Genomic DNA, 27,993 nt, shown 5'->3' on the forward strand with positions numbered 1-27,993 from the left:
AGACCCAACTTTACTTATAATTTTGAAAAAGCAGGCCACTTAAAAACTCAAGAAAAATAGAACCCGGCAAATCAAAAGAAACACAAAAAACATTCAAAAGATGAAAAGAGACGGAGACGAGAAGAAGATGAAGAAGAAAGTGGACGAAAAAACCATCAGAATTCGAGTTCTGCAAAATATGCAGAATCAACCACAATCAAGGTCGTCGCCACAATTCCTTCCCACGCCACACCAATTCACTCTCCTCACTCTTCACTCGCTTCCATCAGAAGCTCTCCTTCGTCAAATCTTCACTCAGAAACCCTAGCTTCGTTCTCTCTTCTTCGGATTCTCCTGATCGTCTTTGGTGCATCTTTTGTGATTCCGACATTGTTGAATCTGATTCTGCATTTGTTTGGTAAATTTTAATTTTTTTCGGATTTTTTTTTGAATTTTTGGCTGGAATTATGATTGGAGTAACTGTTAAATGTTGCATTTTTACATATATTTCACAAAATTTGGTTATGTTTTCATGTAATTAGTGGTAATGTAATTGAGCATTTGGCGAGTGATGATCATCTGAAGAATTTGAAGCATTTTCTATGGAAGTATGGTGGTGGTATGAACAAAGTGGATTCTTTCAGAATTACGGTTGAGTTAGCTGAGGTAGTTAACTAATTTAGCTTCATTATTTAAATGGCAATTTGTTATTATACTTAATTGTATGTATACTTGTATTTATTTGATGCAATTTTTAGTTTTTGATTGAATGATTTGGTGATCTTTTGTATGCCTATTTACTTTGAACTTTATGATGTGTTCAGATTGTTTAGTTTGCAAAAGCGATCGAAAACAAAGGGAAATAACCTATTGTTTAGAGTTTATGTTTAAGGATACATCTATATTTATTTAAGAGATAATAAATGTCCTATCTATCAAGAGTAATGAGTATGTAGTTATAAGTCACATCAAATTGAGATGAAGGGTCTATCTATCAAGACTCAAGAGTATGTAGTTATGTATCACAACTAAGTATTTGAAATTCTATTGTCCAATCCCGAAGATGATTTTGATGAAATTCTTATTTGTGGGAGGATGAGAAATGGTGTTTCTACCATGAAAAAAGTGTTTGGTTTAATTGGCTTGTGTTTCCATGAGTGGTTATGCATCAAAAGGCTTCATAAAAAAAAAGGTCTATTGTTGACTTGGTAGCTTAGTTATATAGCTTTTGCTCCGTTGTATTTTTCTTGCTAACATCATCCTCACCCCATCGATCATTCTATGTTGCAAAAAATTACCGATGGTGGCAACTACCTCATAATAATGTAATTCCTCCGTTCTTTTTTACTTGATCCGCTTTGAATTTTACACTATTTACCACTCCTCCTTTGACCGGTTTTGTGAATAATATTTAAAGAAAAAGATATTCATGTAAGATATTTTTAAATTCGTCTCAACAAGTACTATCATAATATATTAATTTTATAATTTTTACTTATCGAGAATTAAAGTTATTGATCGTTAAAGTTTTACATCGGCAAGCGTGATAAAAGAAACAGGTCAAGTAAAAAAGAACAGGGAAGTATGTTGTTACAGAGCATTCTGCAGTTTATACCTTATTATCGTCCATCTTAGAAAGAAAACTAGTTTTTGGCCTGGTCCTGGCTCATTATTACGTGAAATAAGCACTTTCGCTAAGTATGTAAATTCTGAATGAGTTGGAGATATGATGGTTATATACTATAGCAACAACAAAGTCAAGTTATCAAATGAATCAAAGAGAGATATATAAGTAGTCCCTCTCCCACCTGAGATGTAGAGACTCATGGTTGGGTCACTTGGGTGTGGCATATGGCAATGTGGCAATGGAAACTATGTCTTTTTTTCTAGAAAGGGAAGGAGGAGGCATTGGCTTGTCACACTTGAAATATAGGACTGATCATATCATATATTAGTAAATTACCATAAGCCGGAGCTGCCTTTTTTACCTCTTTTAGAGTAAGTAAGAAAATAGACAAATTGATGTTGCTTGGCCTGCTCCTATTTCTAAGGGCCTCCGTTAATCTCAACTACCAAACACCAGATAAAGATGTCTTTATCTATTTTTTTATTTTTATGAATTCCATGAATTGTTGTGCTTAGAGTGTAATTTATGTTATATGTTCTTGACTTCTAGTTTCTAGCCTTCAGCTACTTGCACATTTTTATGCCATTATTTCATTGTTATGCAGTGGAAGAAGAGGTGTGCAGTACTGAAGAAGGATGTTCCACCATCGAGATCTTCACTTGGGCAGTCGTATGATATCCAAACAAATTATGAATTCATGAATAATTCTAACATAAATAATATTCACTTTCTTGAATCACGTCTCTTAAAAGATGTTATACCTTTACAATATGGCACAAATGAGAATTACCAGGTATATCATTCAGATATCTCACAAGCTGGTGAAGTTAGTTCATCTGCGTACGATGTTGCTCCACATACAACTTGGACCCCAGAGCATCATATGGAAACTCAGAGTTTAACATGTATGAGTATGCTTACTTTCAATAGATTATACATAGTTCTTCTTATCCTTTCTCCTTTCTTTTTTCTTTAATGAATATTATGTTGTTAATGGATATTTGTTTTTTTGGTCTGTGCTTTCATGGCAGGTCAAAGTAGGCAACAACCCCTTGCATCTAGCGTGGAAAATGTCTTTGCTGATGGTCTTGTAAAAACAGGGGTAAGTTTGTTGTTAATGGCTTTATGTCTTATCTTATTGACCATTAATTGTTTAGTTTCTTTGTCAATAAACTGGCTTAGATTTTCCCTAAAATGGTGGTTTGGTGATTTGATATGTCAATATGTGCTTAAAATTTACGTTTTCACCTTTACCCCAAAAAAGGAAGAGAAATGAATTCAAACATGAATGGAGGGATAAGAATGAAAAAATTTGACAAGAAATGCAGAATTTGAATGTCATGTTGTCACCTTGATATTACCCCCTTTGTCTTGGATTTATCACACTGATTTGACGAGCGCATGTTTTTATGCACTACAATGAACTTTCTTTATTTTATAAATTATTGTTTATTTATTATAATTTATTTATTTTATATTTTAGTTTGTAGTAAGGTATATGCTATTGTTATTGAAAGTGGGCTATTATTTTTGATTGGTGTCAGTGAGAATCTTTCTGTGTGAATTTTGTTAAGGGAATAGCAAATAAATGGATCTAAGTGAAAATTGTGGATCAATTCTTTTATAGAACTATCACAAGTAGCCTATGACAATTTTATCTTTAAATTGGTGTTACTAATCTAGGAAGGGGGATTGATATTACACTTTTTTGAAATTAGGCTGTATAATTTTTTTTTTGTGTGTATCTATTTCCATTTTTTATTTTGCTAGACTGCCAGAATCATTAGGGTTGCACAATAGCCTGGACAAAGGAATGGATATGGGTACAAATTTGCATGTCCAACACAAAAAAATTATAAAATCTTAGGATACATCCAAGATTAGGAAACATATATAGGGACATGAAACATATTAAATATTTCGGATTTTTTTACCAAATGCCCTTAAGTTTTTTTTTTATTTTTTTATTTTTATTTTTTTTATTCACTAAATACCCATTAAAATTTTCAAATTCACCATATACCCCTGAATTTAACAAAAATGTCACTAAATGCCTAAATGACTAACGGACGTTAACTCCGTTAGTCATTTAACCTAAAATTGCCACGTGGCAACATTTTATTAGCTGTTTTTTATTATTATTTTTAGCCACCACCATATCCCCGCCGGCGTAGGGTCCAGAGAGACGTGTGTCGGCGTCGCCCCAAACCGACACCCCTCCTAGCCGTCCCTCGCCATCTCCACCATACTAGCTGTCCGTCAAAAACCTCTCCGCTCCCTACCGCTGGCTTCCAAACTCTCATCCATGCACTGGAAAACCCAAACCGCCCCTCCCCCTTCCATCTCCACCCCAAGAACCACCACGCCAAAACCCCAAAATTAAAAAACGTCCAAAATCAAAACCCTAGATCTTGATTTTAGGGTTTTGATTTTGGGGTTTAAGGCTTTTAGGGTGGTGGTTTCGGCTAAGGTGGGTGGCGGCTACGTGGAGGAGGGTACCTGACGGCGAAGGGTTTTGGCCGGAGTAGTTCACTGATATTCGGCTAAGGTGGAAAGACGGTGAGGGGTGTTTGATGTTCAACTAAGGTGGAAAGACGGTGAGGTCTAAAGGGTGAGCACCGTGGTTGGCGTAGTGGGGGATGGAGCAGGGGTTGGCTGGGAAGGCCTAATGTTGGTCGGTGCCAGCGAGGCTGGTAGTTAAAAAGGGGAAGGTGGCTGGTTGGTGGGTTAGGGGTGTTGGGTTTTATTTATTTATTTTTTTTTGGAAATTTTCAAAAAAAATTTTAATTTTTTTATTAATGAAATAATTAAAATAAATAACCAATCAGGTTCTGCACATGGCATAATTAGTTAATTACCCCTAATGACTAACGAAATTATCCATCAATCAATCATTAAGGGCATTTAATGACATTTTTTGTAAAACTCGTGGGTAAATGGTGAATTTCAAAAATTTCATTGGTATTTAATGAGTAAAAAATTAACTCGTGAAACCTCCGTAGATATTTTCTTCTATTATGTTTATGGAAAGATAAACATTTCTAGTATTTCATATGGACCTGTCTTCATTTAATTTTTATTTAAAATGGAAAATAGAGCAAGATAAGGAGCTTGACCGAAAATGCATAAGTTTTCTTGTAAATAATATTTCCTGTGTGATTTTTTAATTGGAATTTCACATTTCTCAATTGTACATTGATAATATTAATATCTTAATTATAATTTAGTAATTAAAAAATGTTTATAGTTTGAAGGTTTATTTAGAGACAAATCTAACAAGATTGCACATGACTATATTTTTTCCAACATATATAAATCACTAAAGACAATCAAAGAGGTGTGGGTGAATAGTATAAATTTTTAGCAGCAGTAGGAGTAGGAGTAGTAGTAGCAGCGGTAGCGGAGTAGTAGTAATAGTAGTTACATTACCCTAGTTAAAAGGAGAGGAAAGGTTGAGTGGGTTAAAAAGTAAAAAATAAAAGTAAAAAGTACGCATAAAGATTCCTAACCACAAAATTACCTCATTCTTATCAACCCTCAACCTTTAGCTTTTTTCTTCTTTCTCTCTTTATTTCTCTAGCTGGGTACAGTTTGCGACACGTCGACAACAATGGAGTCTGCCTCTAAACTCCGAACTCACGGATTTAGGCTTTTTTTTTTTGGGCGATTCAGTTGTGTATCGGCTTTATCAACCAAATATGCGGAGTTTTTTAAAACTTCGCTACAAAACGGTAAATCTCGTAACGGCAAGCTTCAAATCATGTTATATCTCGGCCGCATCGCGATGTCACGGTCGAGTTTTTATTCTATGCCATGGACCCCACCCACCCACTTGAGGGAGTTTAATTAAATAAAGCTCACTACTCTCTCTCATGTGCTTTACTTTCTTTCTCCTCTTTGAGTTCAACAAAGAACTCTCTCGAATTCAATGGAGGTTTCTCCATTTTTTTTTTCATTTCTTTCCTTTAGAAAGCAAGTGCTTTACTGGAAATTTAAATTTGAGATAATATCGGTTTACGCGGGCGAATTTTATTTCGTATTGGTTGAATCGGCTTGAATCGCGGCGTTTTAAAAAACACTGTATCAAATCACAAAACTTATATTGGTGGCTTTGAAATCCGTTAAATACCGGCAGAATCGCGACATACTGGCTGCATTTTTATACCATATTATTAGGTACTTGAATTTCTTTTTGTATCATGTCTAAATCTCTTTTGAAGATCCTTTGGAAATTGTTTCCTTATTTTGAACCTCTTTTCCTTTTCCAAGTACTCTTATCTTTAGAACCTATTGAACTTCCACCCTTTTGTGGTTTAGACTCGCAAATAATTTTGTCCTTTCGGGACATTAAGTTTTAATAGAGCATTTACAAATGGAATATGTGACTTAAGTCACTTTTTTTCGGTCAGTAACCGAGTGTGTCAATTGATTTGTTTAACTTTGTAAATGAATTAATTTTTGAACTTACTTTTCACATTGTTAGTTCATCTAATTTCCTTTTTTCTCACCCTTAAATTAGGAAAGTTAATTCATTTAAATGACAATCTGCAAATCAAGTCGTATCCTTGTGGTAGGCTAAGATATTTAATTATTGATGGGGGTTCAAATCTAACATATATTCTCAACCTCCTATAAGGACCCAGTGTGGGCATGGATTTCTTAAGCAATGATGTGTATTAATTCTTAGACGTTTAATTAATGACTTTGCCTTAATGTTCCATGTATGAACATGTGCTACAGGATGTTCAACATTGATTCCAATGGACATGTAATAATCATTGAGACAAGTAAATCAGGTTTCGACTTAATAACAAGGACACATGTGACCATCTAGTCGAAGCATCGATTATAACCATAAAATTCCTAAATGATTATTTCCTTGCTACAATGGTTCTTGATAAAAGCTCATCAACGGTAACATATATTGGTTTAACTTTTCTCTTTCGCAACTTTGTCATCTCTAAGTTTCCACTTCTGATGGGAATGTGAATTTGTGAAATGAACTTCACGACCTCTTCCATATCTCTCAAATCCACGTCTACGGCTCATCCACACCATTGGCCACAACCACGACTGTGATCTCGACATCAACCACCACTATTGGAATGGTCTTTGATTTTAGATTCTTCCTCATCATGGGATGTCGTATTCACTTCAGGGGAGCTAGTAGGACGTGATTCACGAATTATAAAGTCATGTGACTGAGTTATATTCGCTAATTAATTTAAAACCTTACAATCTCAAAGTCACTTTAGGGGAGTATCACAGTTTAGACTATTCGGAAGAACTCGTGGGTCTTTCACGGTTAAAGATTCATTTTTAAGCCCTTCATGGAGGTTATGGCAAAGAATTTTCAAGGCTTTAGCTTTATATAGAGGTTTTAATTCATTATTCTCCTTAATTGTTTCATCAAACCCTTCAGCATCTAAGGGTTGTACAATTTACGAATTGCTAACTCAAATGATAAAATGGATTAAATAAAGGAAAAACAAATATAAGTTACAACCCAAGATAACAAAATTTCAATTATGTGAAATATATATCTATCAAATACAATATTCTAATCTTAATTAATTATTATTATTATTTTTTTTAATTTTATTCTTCTTTTTTCTTAATAACTCAATGTAATAAACTCTACATATATAACTTTTATTTTACCGGAGATATAGAGGATGAGAATTATTCTCATTATCCACCTTTCACTAATTTAATTAAATTTTAGCAATCTAATAATAGTTATTTCAAAATTACCATTTGTGGCTTATCTTTCAACACACCCCTTCAAACTTTAAATTTCATTCCTATTAATTCATAACTTTTTGAAGGTTTCATAAGATAGTGGTTTCGTAAAAATATTTGTGACTTGCTCCTCGAGCACAATTGTTTCTTCTCAACTTGATACCTTGAGCACAATTCTCCCATGTTATATTGGATTCTTCAAAAGTTTTATAGTTGACACATTGTCAACGGATCCTTCTTAAATGTGACCAAGCTTTTTAAGAGATTTCTCAATTTTAATGCTACACAAACTGCATAAGCTTTACAACTTGATACTGCCACAACTGGTTGTTTGTTAAAACTCCAAGTAAAGGGGAGGTAGTTGAACCTAGATAAAATACATATCAAGTTGTACGTTGTCGCTCATCTTGATCTCATAATGTTGCTCCATTTCCAAAAGAATAGAATATCCCATAATCTAAGGTACCTTTAATATACCTTACTATTCTCTTTGTAGTGCACCAATGTGATTCTTTAGGTGTCTCCGTGTATCTACTAACAATGCCTACATCGTATACAATATCAGATGATGGTTAAATATCTTAAACTCCCCATTAGACTTCTCTATAGAGTTGCATCAATTAATTTTCCTTCTCCAGCTTTGCAGTAGGTAAAAGGAATACTCGTAGGGTTGCATGTATGTGTTTTAAAATTTTCAAGAATTTCTTTTGCATGTTTTTTTTTGTGAAATAAAGATTCCATCCTCACATTGCTTCACCTCTATGCAAGAAAGAAGTTCATTAAGCCACAATATGTCATCTCCAATTCTGTAAACATTGCTTCCTTAAAATCATCAAACATTTTTCTTCACATAAACAACATGTTTGTATGGACACTTGATAAAACCATTTTTTTTTTAGTAAATATCTATCAATACGTGTATTCAATAGGACTTGCTTTAAGCCATCAAGTGTCCTTTTCAACCGAAGCACTTTATCTTTTTCTCCCTTGATGACAAATATTCTAGTTCTACATAAACTTCTTTCTCTAAAATTCCATTGACATCAAGTTAGTATCTTCCATTTGTGATGTGCAGCAAGTGAAATCATCATACCCACGGTGTCTCTAAATAAGCAAATACTTCAACATAATCAACACCATACTTCTGCTTGTATCCTTTTGCTACATCTATTTGCACCTCTTTTGATCATGTAAACCCATTATGCACCTATAGCTTTCTGGCCCTTTAGTAATGTATATCGTTTTTCTCTATTGAATGGATCTTCTTCTTCTTCAAAGCAGAGCTTCATTCTTTCTCTTCACTACCTTCCTTAAAATCAATGGTTTCTGGTCATATAATCAAAATAACTCAACTTCTTCGACTTAAGTTTCTTTTCATAAATGGTTGTAAGGCTTCTCATCTTTACATGTTTTTTTTTTTTTTTTTATAGCGGTCTCTTAGGGTGTGTTCTATTCATCTGATTTTTACTTATCTTATCAATCCTTATCTGAACTTATAACACCTTATTAACACTTATTAAAATTTATTTGACCTTATTAGACCTTATTAACACTTATTAACTCTTATAAGACTTTATTAGACATTATTTTGCCATTCTTGAAACATATTGTATAACATATTGGTAATATGATTATATAACAATATATTAAAATAAAAGCAATAAAATATGAAAATATTACTCCCTCTTTTCCCTTTTGGTCTTTACATTTGGAATTATGCGCGATTGTTAAGAAATTGTGTAAAATTGAGGTTAATTGATATAAATGAATCATTCAAAGTACTATTATTGTTAAAAAAAAAAGGAATATTGTACATGTAGGGTAAAGAAAATAGGAAGAAAGTAGAAGAGAGATGAGAGAGAAAGTAATAATGAGTATTTAAAACCCATTAAAAATATTATAAGCAATATAATTGCACATCAAAAGTGAAAGGTAATTGAGTATTTAAATTGTATAGTAAGGGATATTTAGTACAAAATCAATGACTTAAAAAGGAAAGATCCTAAATGTAAAGAATAAAAAGGAACACCCTAAATGAAAACGTAGAAATCAAAAGGGAATGGAGGGAGTAGCATTTTTATTATTGAAAATATTAAAACATTAATAAATAAAAAAATAGTCAAAAGTGTATGTAGGAATAACACCAAACAAAATTTTAATCTTCTAAAATATGATTCATCATCATCATTGGCATCATTTTCTTCTTTCGTATCATCCTCTACGACACCTCTAACTGACTTCCATATATCTTTTGTTATTTTATCCCGAATACGGTTCATAGCTTTTTCCCTTAACTTATCATACTTATTATAATCTACTCTAGTCTCCATTTCTTCAACCTCTTGAAATATTGGTATCCCTAATTCGTATAGATGGATAAATTTGTGAAGCGTAAATGTTACAACAATGATAGACAATTGAGATGCTTCATCCATCAGTGGCATCATCTTTAAGATCTTCTGTTTTTTCTTTAATATGCCAAAACATCTTTTAATTGTTGAACGTAAAGAGGAATGTCGATAATTATAGTGCTCTAAGTTTCCAATAGGTGGATCCCTTTCTTCAAAATCCGACAAATGATACCTCAAAGTCTTTGCGGGCTTGATATCCAAGAGTATTTGGATGGATATGATGAGTCAACTAAAAAGTATTTTCCTATTCATTCAGAAGAAAATATTTGTATACACTAAAAATAAGGTAGCATATTTATCTAAGTATTAACAAATTTAAACTTTAAATAGTACCTGGAGGTGGATGAGGGAATTTTTTTTGGTTACATCACCTAAACAATGTGTCCAAACTGCCGTGTCATGTGCACTTCATTCGAAGCCCGCATTAAGAGAAGTAAATAACATGTTAAATGAACACGCAACCATGACATTCCATGTTTTGTTTTGTTTACGTCCTCTATATGGCTTACCACCAACATCATCAACAATTTCTTCTATATGAGTATCATCTAAAGCTTCGAAATAATCCTAAGAATGAATTTTTTTTTTTTAAAAAAATAAAAGAACAAAACAAATGTAGCATGTTAGGATAAACATTTTCACTAATTAAATACATTAGAATTGTTACTTTGAATAATGGCTAATATAATGAATTGTTTTTAATTTTCGGTGGTGTTTCATTGAAACTCTTATATGGTCGAATTATATCACAAGATAATGAAACCAAAGCTTTCAACGTTGTTCTTTAATCGAATGTTGTAATCTCTCTGCAGCATCATGATATGAATCAGCTTTAGCCATCATGAACAAACATACATATATCGACTTGCTCTTCCACGTGTATAAATCGACCATCATATAATTTTTCTTTCTCTCTTAATACATCAACAAGGTTTATGAAAATATCTTTATCAATCCTTAGCTACTCTTTGCACAAATTAGGATGTCCAGTCAATAACGTATGTATCCACTCACTTCCAAGTTCACCCCCTACATGTAGAAGCATTCAGTCTATTTGGGTAAGTATTCACTTCAACTCAGTAAGCCAATATACGTCATACAATTTTGGTGCAATGTTTCGTCCATTTTATAAATCAAAATAAAAGTTAATTTCTTTTAAAAAAAAAAATAATCAATGAATACGTGATTAATAATATGTGACTCTTCATGCTTGTCTTTGAAACATAATAAAATAAAGTTTCACATATCATAATAAAAACACATTTATCAAAATTTATTAGTTACCAAAATTTAACTTATTTCATATTGGAAAAAATGAAACTTACACACCCAAACTTTAAAATAACAAGTGCTAAGCATCTTAGACGACTTATGATAGTATAATAATCATCGTCCAAGTTATCCCTGAAGCTAGGTCTATAGCAATCATCTAGGTGAGATTTTTTTTCTTCAAATACATGATTCTAAACTCATTATCCGGAAGAGACGAAAAAAAATCACTTTCATCTAGATCACGTAAGAATTTAGCACTTGAAGAATGAAAGACTTTCCGTGATTGCTACTTGCCTGCATTCCTTCCAATATTGAAATTATTTTTTCATCTTTTGATGGAGATGGTCTAGGTTGTGTCTTAGAGCAACCGACTTGCATGTTTCTTCTTATATAATCCATGCAAGTTTCAATGTCATCCTTCACACTCTTTCTGCTAGAGATAGCACCGCAATCTGAACTCTTATGTTTGTTAGAAGATATGCTCTCAGTATCTTCCATATTATTATCTTTGGTTCTAAGTTCTTGATGAGAATCCCCATATCCTTCCTTAGAATCATCTTAAACAAGAATCATGGGTTGGGAGACCAAGATTTGTTACTTGTCGCATACGTCCCAACAAATATATCATACAATTTATCCTCAAACATCAAGGGTTTCTTTACAAAGCTTGAAGAGTTCTTATATATCTATAAGCCAATACAATAAAAAAAAAAAATTATATTATTCCAAGTAATAATAACAAAAATATAAGTAAGAAAAGCAAAATTTATAACCTAAATACCTTTATAAATGCCTGCCACTTCTCATCTTTTGAATCAATCACACCGCAACCCGTTTCTTAATTCCAACCAATTCTAGTCCAACTTTTAAGTTCGTTCCAAGCTTTAAATTTTGTTCTAATGTCACTATAAAAGTTTTCCAATTGTTTCTTTTTGAAGTCTTTCCGTGTTTGTGCATTCAAACGTAATAGAATTGTGTCCCAATTATACTTGCCACCTCTTGACCATTTGTTTTCTTTTATTAAATCCAAAAATATCTCAATATCCTCATTGTTCCATGATGTCCTTCGCTTAGATTCCCTTGTGGCTTTGCTAATAAATAAAATATTCAAAGCAATGTTAACTAATTGAAGTAAATAAGATACTAATATGGGTGATGTTGGGACTTACAAACAAATATAGGTGCTAAGAGCTAAAATGCACAAAACAACAAACACTCTAAAGCAATACTTTAAAAACCAAGGTACCCGTACAATTCAATTCAGAAATTCGTGTAAGTTAGCAAATCATATCCTTGTATATGAAATAAATATTGCCAACGATAATGGGAGATAGTATAACATATTTGAAATTAGTAGCTAATATTTCATGAGATGATTCACGATGATCAAATCACACTTTTTTTTTAGCTGCGAAAATAACAAATTCGTATAAGTTAGCAAATTCATGACTTTACTATCCATTCAATAATTAATAATATGAGAAAAAGCAGCAGCTACATTGTCTCCATTTTTTATCTTAAAGCTAGTGAAATTTAATCCACTTATTAAGTACGGAGTAGTTCTTATTTTTAATTAAAGATATATGGTGATTGGAAAAAAATGATTTTGGACTCCTACACCATAGTTATTTACATGATTCTTTGATTTCATTCGTTGTCCTTATTGTATCTTTAGCTTTTCATGCAAGTATGGACTACATAATACTACCTCCGTTTTTATTTAGTTGACACGTTTTGACTTTAGCACTATTCACACACTTCCTTTTGACCGTGTTTTGTGCTTTATACGTAATGAAAAATATAGTCGTGTGAGATCTTGTTAGATTCGTCACATTATATATTTTCAACATATCAACTTTTTGTTTATCGAAAATTGAAGATATTGATGATTGAATAAGTGCATTGGCAAACGTGACTAAAAAAACGTATCAATTAAAAAGAAACGGAGGAAGTATGATTTATTGTATTTAATATTTTTTTAGTACAATATATAAGATAAAAATACTACAAAATAAAGTATGTACATGTAAAAAAAAAAATGAACAAATGTGATGTAAAAAAAACACGGCAAGCACGCATTTATACTCTGTCTCACTAGTGGTCATCTTACTTTAGCAATCACTTATTCACGTATCATGTATTACACAAACGTATGAAAATAAAAATGTCGATGATAATGTAAAATAAAAATCAGGATATTTTGGATTTTAACACCTTACAAAAGGCTGAAAATGTTTTTTAACACCCCCCAAAAAAAAACTTTTATTTTAACACCTCCCAAAAATATAAAAGTTGGAAGTTAACACCAAAATCCATCTTCCGTTAACAGAACTGTTAGTGGGGCCCACCCCAACGGATATATTTTTAAAAGATCTGTATATAAGAACCATTCTTCCACGATTCTTGCACGATATATAAGAACCATTCTTGCACGATTCTCCCCCAATGAACGAAATCGTTGTTCTTATTGAATAGCAGCAGCGCATTGCATTGTTGCACGATACTTGAAACAATTCTTTCACGATTCTTCCACGATTTTTGAGAAGAGGAACAGATTGAAGCTGCTGAAACAGGTGAGTGCGGTCAATTGTTCGGTTGTTTGGTAATTATGGTTTAAATTCTCTTTAATTATTATTTGCAATTGTTTCGTACTCAGATTAATGGTTGGATTATGTTATGTACGCATCTAAATGCCCAATTGCGAAATTAGGGTTCGTCAGAAATTGAATTTGGGGCTTTTCGTATTATGAAATTAAAAATGAATTTTGTTGCTGTCAATGTTAATTCGTCAGTGTACAAATCTGTAAATGTGACTGTCGATCTAAAATTGATGCAGATTATGTCGTTTGTTAGCTCTTCCCCTCCTGAGGCCAGAAAATGTAAGTGTGGTGTGCCAATGGCCAAGCTCACTAGCTGGACAAGGAGAATCCAGGCAGGAAGTTCATATCATGTAAGTTTTATGACCCAATAACAGAAACAAGGGGTTGCAAAGCTTTCGAATGGGTTGATCAACCTGATGGAACAGATTGGCAAACAGGGGTTATCAACAACCTGTTGTTGGATAAGAAGCTGCTAAAGGGTGAAGTTAATGAATTGAAAAGGGAAGTTGATGAAATCAGTGGCCAAAGGAGGTGCCTACTTAATGAAGTTGATAATTTGAAGATGAGATGCAAGACCTTGAACGCTGACAGGAAGAGAATGAACAGGGAGTGCAATGAAGGGAAGGTGTCTTCAATCAGCTGTTTTGGTTGGGTGGGCATGGCCATTTGTATAGGTTTGTCAATGGGTGTAATTTTCCTAATGGCTAGGGGTGTGTAATAGTAAGCTGTATTAAGTAGTTATAATTTCTTGTAATGACTTGAAGTGTTATAAATATGTCTTTTAATCAACCTATTTATGCCTTGTCTAAGTTCCTATTTATGCCTTGTCTTTTAATCAACCTATTTAAACATGTGAAACATTAAAACATGGGAAATATGTGAAACACTAAGATAGTTCAAGTACAGGTTGACAAAAGAACCTTACTTCAACATGTTTCAATGGCAATCAAAGCCATGCAACCATTACAATTCAATATCTAATTGTTCAAATTTGTTAAGGGAAGCCACTAAAAAACTAGCAAGTTACATAACCAGTCATGAGTACATAATAAAAGTTTGAAATTGTTCAACAGACATAATGTTTGATATCCAGCATGAGTACATCACTGAGTAAGGTTGTTGAGGGATTGCAGCCTGGCCCTTGTTACAACACCTGTGGCTGTTGTAGGCTGACTTGAGGAAGACCTTGTCTTTCTTTTTGGTTGGCTTGAGGCAGGCTGACTTGAGGAAGGCTGAGCTGAGGATGGCTGACTAGAGGATGGCTGAGCTGAGGAATGCTTAGCTGAGGAAGACTGTGGCTGTGGGCGCTTGCTGAATGGCAGACAACCTTCTTGCTCTTGAGGAAACTTTTTGTTTCCTATGCTGTTTGGTCCAGCCCCAATTGCACTCTATGACATGCATATAAAAATAAAAAGTCAATGGAAAAGACACATACATATATAAAACAAAGGGGGAGTTGGTGTAATGCTTGTGTTACCTTTTTAGCAGCCCTAATCTCTTTCTTCTTCATCGAGGAATTTGATAGACTCCATGGCAATTTCATGCTCAAACTGACATATAAAAGCATACCAGAAATCACACCAAGCATATACAAGCTAACCAATATAAAAACACACCAACAGTCATATAAAAGCATAGGCTAGCTTCAACAATCAATAAACTTACAATGGTGGTGGCCCTAGCTGCTCTCCAAAACAGCTCCTTAAAGGTTGATCCAGTGAAGTTGAGCTTGAAGTTAGCCCAAATATGCCTCACACAAAACCTTTGCTCAGCTTTGGGAATAACATCAGCCATTGCTTTAATCAAACCCTACCAAATGCAGACAAAAGTATAATCATCAGTCAATCACATACATACACATGAAAACTTAGAAATTGAACCTAAATAGTTAAGAGGGAAACAGAAGCATTACCTTTTGCCTGTCAGACATGATGGTCAGCCCAGCTCCTTGATCATGTGTGAACATTGACATAAGGGATTCCAAGAACCAACCCCAAGTTTCCTGGTTTTCAATCTCCACTGTGGCCCAAGCTAGAGGAAACAAGTTGTTATTCCCATCCTTAGCAACTGCCACCAGAATTTGCCCAGGAAAGGCACCCTTGAGGTGACAACCATCCAACCCTATTAAAGGCCTACAACCCTTTGCAAATCCATCTCTCAATGGCCTTAAACAGATGAACATCCTCATGAACAATGGTGGCTCTGGCCTGTCAATACCATCAACAACAACATTGCACCCTGAACCAGGGTTGTACTTCATCACAGCTTTCCCATAATCCCACACCCTAGCATACTGCTCCCTAGCTGAACCAAATATCAGTAGTTTTGCCCTACACCTAGCTAGCCATGCCTTATAGTAACTCACATCAACTCCTAAATCATTCAAAATCCTAGCCCTAATCTCCTTAATTCTCCAACCAGGGTTACTCCTAAACTCTTCTAAATACCTCTCTGCTATGTATTCAGCAGTAAGCATCTTGTTCTTCTTTACTCTGAAGCAGGAATGGTCTAAATTCAAGGTTTTGATTTGCCAAGTTTGCTGCTTAACAAGTTTTGATGCAAACACCTTGAACTGACACTTTACCCCCCCCACACATGTACAAGCAGGCATTCTACAAGTGTAGCTATTGAACTCACAGCCACATCTATATCTACACTGAACTGTAATCCTTTTACTGTCATTATGCAAGTAGTAGAACTCATACCTGTTTTGAATGGCATGAAGTCTTAAGGCCCTCCTCAAGACTGAAGCATTACTGAATTTCTGATTTAACTTCAACTTGATTGGGTTGTCAAAGTCCACATCAGCATTAAACCAAGGAGCATAGTCCTGTTCCTCATCAGATCCACACAAACTCCTTGAATCATCTGAATCAGCATCACTTTCTGGATTCACCTTCGGTTTTCCAACATCCAAATCATTTCTCAACTCTACTCTCTTATCTTTGCCAACCCTGTCATCTACTGCACTCTCCAAACCTTTCCTAAGGCTCTTGTTCACTTTGGCCAAGATCTCCTTTGACCCTTCAATATACCATTCCTCATCCCCTTCATCAAATTCTTCTTCACCAGGTTCCCAATCTTGTCCCTCATCACTCAAATCTGAACTTGAATAACCAGATCCTTCACATCCATCATCCTTTTCTTCATCAAACCTCAACACTTTAGCATTAGCTGAGGCTTTCCTAGGTGGACTCTCCTCCCTTTGTTCAGTTTCTGTCTTCTTAAACCTAGGGCTCCTCCTAATAGTCGATGTATTTGAACTTTCTACCTTCTTATCCTTTTTTTTTGTCTTTGCAGGATTGGGTTGGGCCTCTTGTATGGGCTGACTAGGAGCTTCTGTTGTTACAAAAACCTCAACATACCCCTCTTCATTTACTGTCTCCAAAAGGCCCTTAACCTCTTCACTGTTAACTAGTTCCCTTTTCCCAGTGTTAAAGGTTTTCCCCTTCTGCCTATACCAACAGCTGTAATGCATAGGCACATCCATATCACCATTAACAAAACCATGAATTGCAGCTGTTCTAATCAAATGCACATCCAACTTAGATACTTGAACCTTCCTCTTCCAGTAACACCAACCACCACACCAACACAGCAGCTGCCTGTTTTTGGTTACTCTTTTAGGGACAAAAGCACCTCCCACTCTAAGGCAGATGTCAACCAAACTATCCTTGTCACCCATTATCTACCCACCAGTGAAAAACATATAAAACATATTAAAAGCCATGTAACTATACATGCACAATACGAATAAACAAATCCATCACAGCCACACAAACAAACACATAAAAAAATTGAAAATAAACATATACAAGCCAATGTAGGTGCTCAGTAACATAAATTAATCAACAAACCACACTTGCTAGTTTAATTAACAATAAACCACCTTAATTAATCTCTACTTTCAATTACGAAATCCAATTAACCTAAGTCGCATAGTCAGTTACAGAAATTGATTTATCAAGGCTTTCCTACTGTGGTCCCAAAATTTACCCTAATTACCCAATTATTGCAAGGTTTACAGCAATGAAGCACCAGTAATTGACGAAATTGCTATCAAAGGAGAGCAATTTTACCTTATTTTCTGTGAATTTCAAGCGGCTTTCGCACTTTTGTAGTTGAAGAAGATGATGAAGAAACCCTCCTGAGCTTATCTTCTCCAACGTTGACACCACCCTACACTCCACTTCTCAGCCAAGATCTCCTTTGGTTCAAAAGCGAAATCAATGAAGGTTCAGAAAGAATTCAATGCAGAAGGTTGCTGCGAATTCAATGAAGAAAGAAGTTTCGTGTTTTGCTGGGTGAAAATTGAAGTTCAAGCCAATTTGTGGGACCCACGTTAAATTTCCGTGACGGAAATCGTTAACTGGTGTTAACTTCCAACTTTTATATTTTTGGGAGGTGTTAAAATAAAAGTTTTTTTTTGGGGGGTGTTAAAAAACATTTTCAGCCTTTTGTAAGGTGTTAAAATCCAAAATATCCTAAAAATCATGTTTTGCTAAACTAAGATTGTTATAGAATTCAGCTTAAATTTCCATTGAAAAAAAATAAAAATAAAAATCAAAAACAGAAATTTAAAGGCATTATATAGACTTACGTGGTTTGTTTGTCGATTAAGTACACTTTTTATTGAAACTACCTCCGTCTAGAAAAATGTAGTATAAAAAATAGTATATTAGTATCAAAATAGTAAAGTTATCTAAAATACTCATAAACAAGCTCTCGTACCTTCTTGGTGTTTTGTGAAGATACACCTAAATAGTTATTGAATAAGAAAAAGTATGTGCGTATATATATACACAATGGTAACTAATTGCATCCATGAAGAAACTAAAGCCACTATTTTATAGCTTAGAAATAGTGTGTACTTGACTTTTAACAACATGCAATTAATCACTATTCTATAGCTTAGGAATAGTAAAAAGTTAACGGTTAACAACACTACTATTTTATAGTTTAGAAATAGTATAATTTTCCTTTGGTTTGTTATTGTTTTGACTTTCATTCTCATTAATTTCCCTTTGATTTTTTTACAAAAATAATGAACTTGTTTATTTGCATGACTTTTATTTTAGCAAAATTTATGTGATTGGCATGTTAGTCTTACTATAACTTATGAGTATAACGTAGTTTAATTATTAGTTTTTATGCAAACGCTATTTTATTATTTTATGAAATAATGATAATAAAACACATTAAAATTGACAAAAAAATAAAATAAAAAAGAGAAGCAATCTTAAATAGTAATAATTCTATATAAATATAATAAGTGGAAATAAGGTGGGGAGAACGTTAATTTAGAACTTATTAACCTTGAACTTATCTGAACTTATTAAACCTGAAATAAGTGAAAATGGCAGACCCTTAGTTGGCGATGTTGATAAATTATTATTTTTTCTTGGATTCCTTGATTGAGTTTGTTCTGAAATCTCTGTGATATCGTTCTACTTTTAAACAATATTTTCTCTTTCCTTTTCCTTTTCTTGGTCATCCCATTTTCAATTCTCCTTCATTGAATGATCATTTATACGTAGTATAATTTATACATACCATCCTACTCTTCAAACACAATTTTTGGTAATTTGATTATCTAATTTATAAGCTTTGGACTTAGTTTTTAAAAGATGGCCAAGCACAAGGCATAATGATGATGCTTTGGCGCCTTAGCTCTTTGAGGCTCAAAGACCTAGATAAGGCGCGTGTCTTTGTGCTTTTTTCTAAGTTACTTCTTGTGCCTTTGCGCCTTATATTGCACTTTATGTTTTAAAGCATCAATAGCTATTTATTTTCCCCAAAGTATACCATGAGACTTTGTTATGGGCAGGTTTTCTTCAATTCTAATGGAGAGAAAAATCCCATATACTGTAATTCGATTTGATAAACTCTTGTTATTGATCACATGGCCCTTTTACCTTTTCTCATATTTTCATTTTTACACTTATTTAATAAAAAATATTATTTCTTTTCTATATGAATAAAGTGCGCCTCACCTACAAAAGGCGGGCACCTTCGCCTTGCGCCTAGGCTATGAGGACTCTTTTCGCATTGCACCCTTTAAAACTAAGGCTTTGGATTGTGAACTGTATCCAATGAAGATACATTTTTCACCTCGATTATCTAACTTCTTTCTCTATGCTTTGGGTATTTTAGCATAGGCTATGCACTCAAACACTCGAAAATGTTCTAACATTTGGGTTCTTAGTTCTCACCACTCCATGCTTCTTGTGGAGTTATATTCTTCACACTTTTCGTTGCACAACGATTTAGAATATAAGTTGTGCATATAACTTCTACCCAAAATTGCTTCAGTAATCCTTTGTCTTACAAGATGCTTTGCGTCATGTCTAAAATTTAATGTATACTCACCCCTCGATTTTAGTGTGTTCAATTTATATCCGCTCTCTAGCTTCACTTAAGCCACAAATTGCACAAATGTATCAAATTGTACCTCGGTGTTAAGTTGCAGCGGAAACATGTGATTCTTCGCCATTTTTTATTTAGCAATAAGTCTTCCACTTTTATCTTTAAGGGTCCACCTGGATTCCAAGAACTAATTAAGGGAGTAAAAAAAAAATGGGGCAAAAATTACACTAGGGTTTGTTATGGGGTGATATTTACTTTTTCAAGAGTTAAAAGCAAAACTTTCTTTCGCTTCATCCTCCATGGCAAGCAAAGCTTGAAATAGAGCTACACCATTGAACGGACCACCAAATCAACCACCTTATAAACCCAATCCCACCTTGCAAACTACCATTAATGCCCTGCTTATCAAAAATAAACAGCACATCTTGAAAAATAAAAAAAAGGAGAGGCGAAAGAAAGAAAAAATTCATCAAAAATATTTAATGAAGGTATAATTCAACTCCTTCGTGGTAAAGTTTGAGCGTGAAGGTTGTTGATCTGATGAAATTATTGGTCAATTTTGACCGCAAATGAGTTAAATTTAACACAACTTGTTCATAAAAAATGGAGTAAAGATGAGACGACGATAGAAGGGAGATCGTGGTTGTAGTCGGTAAGAAGCCATGGCACTGGGTGGCGGCGAAAGGTTGAAGATGGGCTGGTGCCTGGTCGTAGGAGATAAAAGAGAAAGAGGAGAGAGAAGGAGGAGAGAGTAGTTGTTGAGGGGAAAATCATTATCCTTGGGGCCTGGGTAATTTTTACCCCTATTTTTAGGGGAAAAGCATTACCCTAGGAGAGTAGTAGTTTGTCTTGTCGATTTTTATTTTTTTCTTTGATCTAGTAACAATGTAGGACTTTCCTCATTGTTTTTTGAAGATTAACGTAATTTGAACGATTTCCCTAATCCTTTTGTTTCCTCCAACACTCGATGCACAATGTCCATATTTTTGATGATAATAGTATTGAATGTATTTTGTTTTACCACATTCTTTGAAATTCCTTCCTTTGTTTGACTCTCTTCCATGGCCAAAATTTCTCTCACTACTTTGGTTGTAGTTACCACGACCTCTTCCTTGTTCACAAAATCCACGTCGTTGATTTCCACCTCTTTATTCATTTGATGACAACTTTGATTCAAGAGCATGTTCTATCACGACTAGTAAATCATTATTCTTAATTCTTTGTTCATGCGCTCGAAGCGATCCAAGAAGCTTTTCCATTGATAATGTATCAATGTCTTTAGATTCTTTAATTGAAGTTAATACATGTTGAATCTTTTATTACAAGATTGTAGTACTTTCTTGACGATCTTAGCGTCTTTAATCATTTCTCTATATGTTTTTGCTGGTTAACATATGTCATTTTGATATCTTTAAATTCACCTCGTAATGCTTGTAAACGGATTTTTCTAACTTTCTTAACTCCTTTAAATATTGTTGCGAGAACATCCTAAGCTTCCTTGCTTGTGGTTGCATTCGAGGTTTTCACAAATGTTTCGCGGTCTAATCCTGCATAGATAAAAAATAATGTGCTTTAATCTTTCTTCTGATTTTCTGTAAACTCGTCTTTCTTTTTTTTAGTCAGTGCCGCTTTTGTCTCATTTGTTGATTTTTCAAACCCATCATTAACAATTTCCCACAAATCATGAGACCAAATAATGCTTTCATTTTAATGCACCAATCTTCATATTAGTCTTTGGATAATTGGGGTACTTAACCTCGCTCTGATACCTAATATAGGAGTAACACAATTTATGAATTGTTAACTCAAATAATAAAAAAGATAAATGAAGGAGAAGCAAATATGGGTTGCAACCTAAGATAACTAAATTTCAATTATGTGGAATATATATATTCATCAAATACAAGACAATAAAGAGTCCATTTATGTAGGAGTTACAAAAAGAAGTAAAGTCATAGGGAGTTACAAAGGGAGTCATAAACGTTGAGAGAGTTACAAAATAATAATGGATATTCAATATAGTATTTTACAACAGTTCATACTTTTTAGTCATAGTTAAATCATTAATCACTTTCCTCCACTACCTATCATAGGTTTATAGCATGTGTAAATGATGTTAAAACAATTTGCAAAGTTGTTTGATCATCATCTAATGCAGTAGTTGAATGCTACAATTCAAACAATACACGCTACATTATCAAGCAGCTCACACCATAGAATAAAAACTCGGTTGTGACATCGCGATGCGGCCAAGATGTAATGGATTTGAAGCTTGTCGTTACGAGATTTACCGTTTTGTAACGGAATTTTAAAAAACACCGCATTTTCGGTTGATACGGCCGATATATAACTAAACCCCCCCCAAAAAAACTTAAATCCGTGAGTTGGTTGGAGTTAAAGAGGTAGACTCCATTGTTGCCGGCATGTCGCAAGCTGTATAACCGCATAGAGAAATAAAAAGAGAAAAAAGAAGAAAGCGAAAGGTTGAGGGTTGATAAGAACGAGGTAATTTTGTGGTTAGGAGTCTTGGGATAGTTATTATTAATAAAAGGTGGGATAGTTGTGTATTTTTTACTTTTTACTTTTTATTTTTGACTTTTTGACCCACTCAACCTCTCCTTTTAACTATAGTATTGTAATTACTTCATACGAAGTGCTTTATTGCTTTGTTTTTTTTTTAAAAAAAAAACCCTATATTACTTTTTCAGCTCTTATTATTATTATCTATATTTTATGATAAATTGAATTTTAATCTATTTAGAAAGAAAATATCTATAAAAAAAATTTAGACAAATTATCTAAAAATTTAATCATATTATCTAAAAATATTTTTTCTTTGATATTTGTAATAATAAAAAATCCTACCGCGATGACTACTATGCGGTCCGCGATCAACGCATCGATTCCGTTACCGTATCACCGCGACTGTTCCCGCGATCGCGACCGATACCACATTTCTATTCTATGGCTCACACTAACTGAGCTAGCGTTGGTGTGTCATGCAATGACAATAAAATGTAGTTTAAGCTTTTTTTATTATTATTATTTTGTATTTATTTATTTATTTATTTTTATCCATGGGGAAGGCTACAGCCCGAGTAGCCCACCCTTGGATCTGTCCTTGACCACTGGAGCTGCATTTGATTCTCTTCTTTTGCTTCAACACTGTATTCTTCACAAATCTTGATGTTAGTTTCCTATTTGATGTGCTAGATACCTGCTTTTTTCCTTGTAAATGGATGCACCATAATTTTACCAATAACACTGATTCTGTGATGGCATCTATATCATGTCAGGTCTGTCAGAAACAAAGCATTGTCAGCAGAGAGCCTTTTACTGAGGGTAAACTGCCATTTTCTGGCCTCATAATTTTTCAACACTAAATCTACAAAATGCTGTTAGAATTGCTGTAAGGGGTTGTGACAAATGTTGATAGTGCCTGCTTGTCATGTTATTTTATTATCTGGTTATATTCTATACAGGTTACCATAGTCTCAGTCGAATATCTTCTGGAGGTATGGATGTTATGAATGGAAATGTTCATTCTGGGGCGCTGCCTCCTTGGCTTGAAGGATTTGAGGCCTGTAATGAGCATGAGCAATCAAGAGGGCCGAAGGTGAATGTTACTGAAAAGAATAGGAAAAAGACCAACAAATTGAACCCAAAGAGAGTAGGGGCTGCATGGGCAGAGAAAAGGAAAGCAGAATTGGAGATGGAGAAGAGAGGAGAGATAATTGCTAATTGCTCTGATGCTAACTGGCTACCTAACTTTGGTGGGGTTTGGCAATCAGGCAGCCGAAAAGAATCAATGAAAGAATTTAAGAAGGAAAAGCTAAATGTCTTGAAAGCAGAAAGTAAAGTTGAGTCTGAGATGAAGTTGCATCCTTATATCAGCAAACGGATGGTAAATTCTTTGCATAGCCTTCATATCTTTTGTATTGGCTGCCTATTTTCGTTGTGAAATATTTTATACTTCTTTTTGGTCTCGATTAACCAATTTGATGATTCCCTAGTTGAATCATCGTCTGAATTTTGGCCCTCCATTTGTTGTGGAAAATAATGCAACTCTTAATTATCAAGGAAGAGGAGAAAAGAAAGTCTTAAGATAATTTTTATCCCTGACCAGCAACATTAACATGAAGTGGGTATTTGGTGGGTTGTGCCACTCCACAACCACAGTCCAACTCACCACAACCACCACCACCACAACAGCTACCTACACAATCAACGCATCCCCTTCACCGCCAGACCAACACCATTTATCAATGAACGCCCTATTTTCCTCTAATTTGAAATAGGCAAGCAAAGGACAATTTATCAGTGAACGCCCTATTTTCCTCTAATTTGAAATAGGCAAGCAAAGGAGAGAAAAAAAAAAGGAAAAAAAAAAAAAGAAAAAAACCACTGCCCACCAAGCACCATCAAATGTGAGCATAAATTTTAACAAATTCGAGTGCTTGGAAGTCGAATTCGACTATGGTGGTTTTAGATGTGGAACCTTCTAAATTCGATCATAAAGCCACGATTTTGGTAAATGTTGTTGAGTATTTGCGGTGAGGACACTTTATGGTGAGGGTGGTGGAGATGGTAGAGGAGTGATGAAGGATGGTGGTGTGAGGTGAGATAGGATGAGTAATACTATATGGGTATATGGTTTTATTAGGTACAAAAGATGAGGGTAAATAAGGGGAAGTAGAGTCTAAAAATTGCCCAAAGAGGAAACAGATCAAGTAAAAAGCCTAAAAAGTAATACAGGTCAAGTAATAAAGAGCGGAGGAAGTGTATCCATTAGACCCTCTGTCTGGAATATAGCATAGCTATCTACTTCATATTAGTAACAAGTGTGTACTTGATACTTAAATGAGCAATTTTGGTTTTTGTGTAACATACTCCCTCTTTTCTTATGTAAGTGTATCTCTTGTATTTTCACAAAGTTTTAGGCAAGTAAATTAAAGTGAATGTTTTAGTGTGCTAGTGGGGTGAAGTTGGAAATTTAAAACTTCCGAATAAGGCAAGTGATGCACTTGTTTTAAATTGGAGGAAGTAATTTAAAACCAGAAAATTCTGAAAAAGTGTGTATATGTAAATAATGGATATTCCTGTGTTGATTTACGCAGCATACTAGTAGTGTTTGGATAGAAATCATAAAGGGAAAGAAAGTAGAGAGAAGGCGAAGGGAAGGAATGAGCTTGCAATTTCCTTCCAAATATCTTCAACAGTGGGAGCATTTTGAATATTGATAGGGGAAGTGAAAGGAATCTGTCCAATCCCCTCTCCTCCCCTTCCCCATGTCATATCCAGAAAAGGGATAATAATCCCTCACTTACGAGTTATGACTTCCTTTTGCTTCCATCCCCATCCCCACCCCCTCCCTCTCCCCCAAACACCAAAAGCCCCTACCCTACGTTGGTGGATAAAATGTTGCATAAATGGATACTATAATGGAATTGTCGTAAAACTCTGAAATTATTATTGCCACCCCACAGTTAAATTTTGTTCTAATTATATCGTGTTAGATTTGTGGCTCTGCCTTTTATTTTAATCAAAGAATTTATCCTTTTATTTTTTTATTTATTTTATTCTTTAAACAGCGGCAAGATACAAATGACAATTCCAAAGATGTTCAGAAGACTGGTGATTTCTCCTAATACTGATCAACTCCTGGTAATGAGTTAGTGAACACTGTACAATTGAGGATTGTGATGTTTTATTGGTATGTGGTGTTACTGGGTTGTGTGTTAAGCTGAAAGCTGCAAAGTCATTTTGTTTAGAAGACCGGTGATTTCTCCTAATATTGATCAACTCCTGGTAAGGAGTTTGTAAACACTGTACAATTGAGGACTGCGATGTTTTTTTTGGTACATTGTGTTACTGGGTTGTGTGTTAAGCTGAAGCTGCAAAGTCCATTTATCCTCATGGTAATGTGTAGCTGTAAAGTCCATTTGTCCTCATGGTAATGTGAAGCTGCTAACAGTGCTAACAGAGGTTTCCATTTACTAATTTGGAATCATATTGTAGTATAGTGATCTAATTTAAATTGTCAAAAATCTGTACTGGATATGATGTTTTGTGATCATACAAGTTCTTATTGAATCTTTTGAGTATATTCTTTAGATGATAGATGTAAGTGTCCCTCTGTGTTAAGCGGAGTGTACATTCATGCGTTTTTTCCTGCTATATCTCTAACCCTTTAAAAAGAGGGAAGCTCTCCAACATGAAAGGAATAGTGATGTGAGTCTATAGTCAATCATGTAAAAGTTGCTAGTGTTTCAAACTTTCAACACAGAAACGTGGAAGAAATGATATGCTATACTACACTGCACATGTAAATAATAGTCTTACATGCCTCTAATTTTTATAAGTTACTATCTCAGATGCACCTATCTTGTATACAGGTTTCATTCAGTCATTCGTGGTGGGTGCCACTGATGGATAAATCTTCTGCACTCCTGTTGACTCCTTTGCATGTCATAACACCATATAGAGATTGTTTTCTTTGCTGTAAAGTGTAATACGTATGATGCACTTTCCTGCTTGTAAACTCATTTGCAGCGTGATCAAATCTGCACTGTATAAGATGATGGAATAGCCACTTATGTTTTTTGTGATCAAGAACAAAAGCTGGTGGAATGCCATTGCTGACCACCTTTAATCTTGAAATTCCAGTATCTCCCTTTTGATGAATCTAAATTTTCTTCACACAGGAACTCCCGGGAAAACCATTTTTCTATCATCCGGTCTACGTCATGTAATACCACATTTGTTGTGATATTCCCAGCTCTCGCTATCGTACTTGATGTGTAGATAGCCGTCATCCTTCCGGGTGCTTCTGGTCGATCACTACCTGGTCCATCAATAAGTATCACATCCCATATGCTTCTATAGACCTCATTTGGCAAGTTTGTTAGTGCCAATTTGCAGCTTGATGTTTCTATAGGCCCAGAATTAGGTGCACAGGCAGCTCCATCTCTTGCATGTTTTAGCAATCTGTATGCTTCTTTGGCCTTCACATCATAACTGACCTTGTAAATCCTGGTGCTGTTTGACCTTCTAACTCTTACTTTTTCAGGGGTGTCCTCCAGAATAACAGTGGTTCCTGCAGAATTAATCTTTGCCAAGCGACGGTATTGGGGTTCCCAACCAAAGATTAGAAGGTTGCAGGGTGCCCTCTGAGTGATGATGTCTGATAGAAACCGATATTCCTTTTTTGTGATCGGATTTCTATTTGGAGGAAGAGTGGAAGCCCTTGTATGGGATGTAGCTTCCTTGCAGCTTGATTCTGATAAATTGCACGTCTTTAAAAAACCTGCCCATCCAGAGCGTGGTGATGGAGAATAAGAGGATGGACATAGAAGCAAGGACGAAAACAAGTATGTGGATTAATCTCTTACTTGTGAGAGTGATTTCCATTCTTTTCAGCTGCCTACGTTTGGTTGAATCCGAGGAGTTTACAGTTGATCTGGGCAATACTGGAGGACAGATCTGGGGAGTGTGGCAAGCGGATGAAGTCTCTGGAGGCATTATTTTCTTGTGATGTATTCTACTATTAATGAAATGAGATATAGCATCATATTTTCATGATGTGGAACTTATGAAGCTTTCAAAACTGATGGGTAGTTATGTTGATGGTGAGGCTTGGGTTATTTTTTTTGACCAAATGAACATGATTTGGCTTCCATTCCAAGAGTTCTTTTTCTGTTATGCTTCTTGCTTCCCACCTAATTTGCTGAAGGCGTTGCCATATTTGTGGGATTCAACCGCTACATTAAAACATACTTGTATTTAAGTTAGGAAATCATAGTACTCAAGTGTTTTGGTATCACTTTTACATCAGACGGTTGTTAGATTGATTGAAAATGAAGGTTTCTGCCAAACTTAAAAGCTCACTTTAGGTTGTTTAAGGCTCTATTTGGTTTGATAGAGAATAGAGGAAACTATTGCTTTTTTACTCTTAAAAGGAAGAGCTATTCTTGCACTCTGTTTTCCACAGCTTATC

The 27,993-nt window shown here is 34.6% G+C and overlaps 2 protein-coding genes across 2 annotated transcripts; one reads left to right on the top strand and one right to left on the bottom strand.

The window, feature by feature from the left end:
• Positions 1-149: 149 nt before the first annotated feature.
• On the top strand, positions 150-26,666 carry LOC110703880 (TITAN-like protein; the record flags this gene model as incomplete). The annotated part of the gene is made up of 7 exons (XM_021881661.1): positions 150-397; positions 522-645; positions 2,211-2,517; positions 2,638-2,708; positions 23,294-23,339; positions 23,480-23,901; positions 25,589-26,666. Coding segments are annotated over 7 exons (1,275 nt in total), but the record flags the coding sequence as incomplete, so codon positions are not given.
• On the bottom strand, positions 26,589-27,975 carry LOC110703955 (glucuronoxylan 4-O-methyltransferase 1-like). Its single transcript, XM_021881758.1, has 2 exons — positions 27,389-27,975; positions 26,589-27,303 (listed from the first exon to the last, which is right to left on the bottom strand). The coding sequence occupies exons 1-2, from the start codon at positions 27,516-27,518 to the stop codon at positions 26,606-26,608; spliced, it is 828 nt and encodes a 275-aa protein (XP_021737450.1). The 5' UTR covers positions 27,519-27,975; the 3' UTR covers positions 26,589-26,605.
• Between the last annotated feature and the right edge of the window lie 18 nt (positions 27,976-27,993).

The sequence above is a fragment of the Chenopodium quinoa genome, unplaced genomic scaffold (genome assembly GCF_001683475.1).
Source record: "Chenopodium quinoa cultivar QQ74 unplaced genomic scaffold, ASM168347v1, whole genome shotgun sequence".
Taxonomy (NCBI): Eukaryota; Viridiplantae; Streptophyta; class Magnoliopsida; order Caryophyllales; family Amaranthaceae; genus Chenopodium; species Chenopodium quinoa.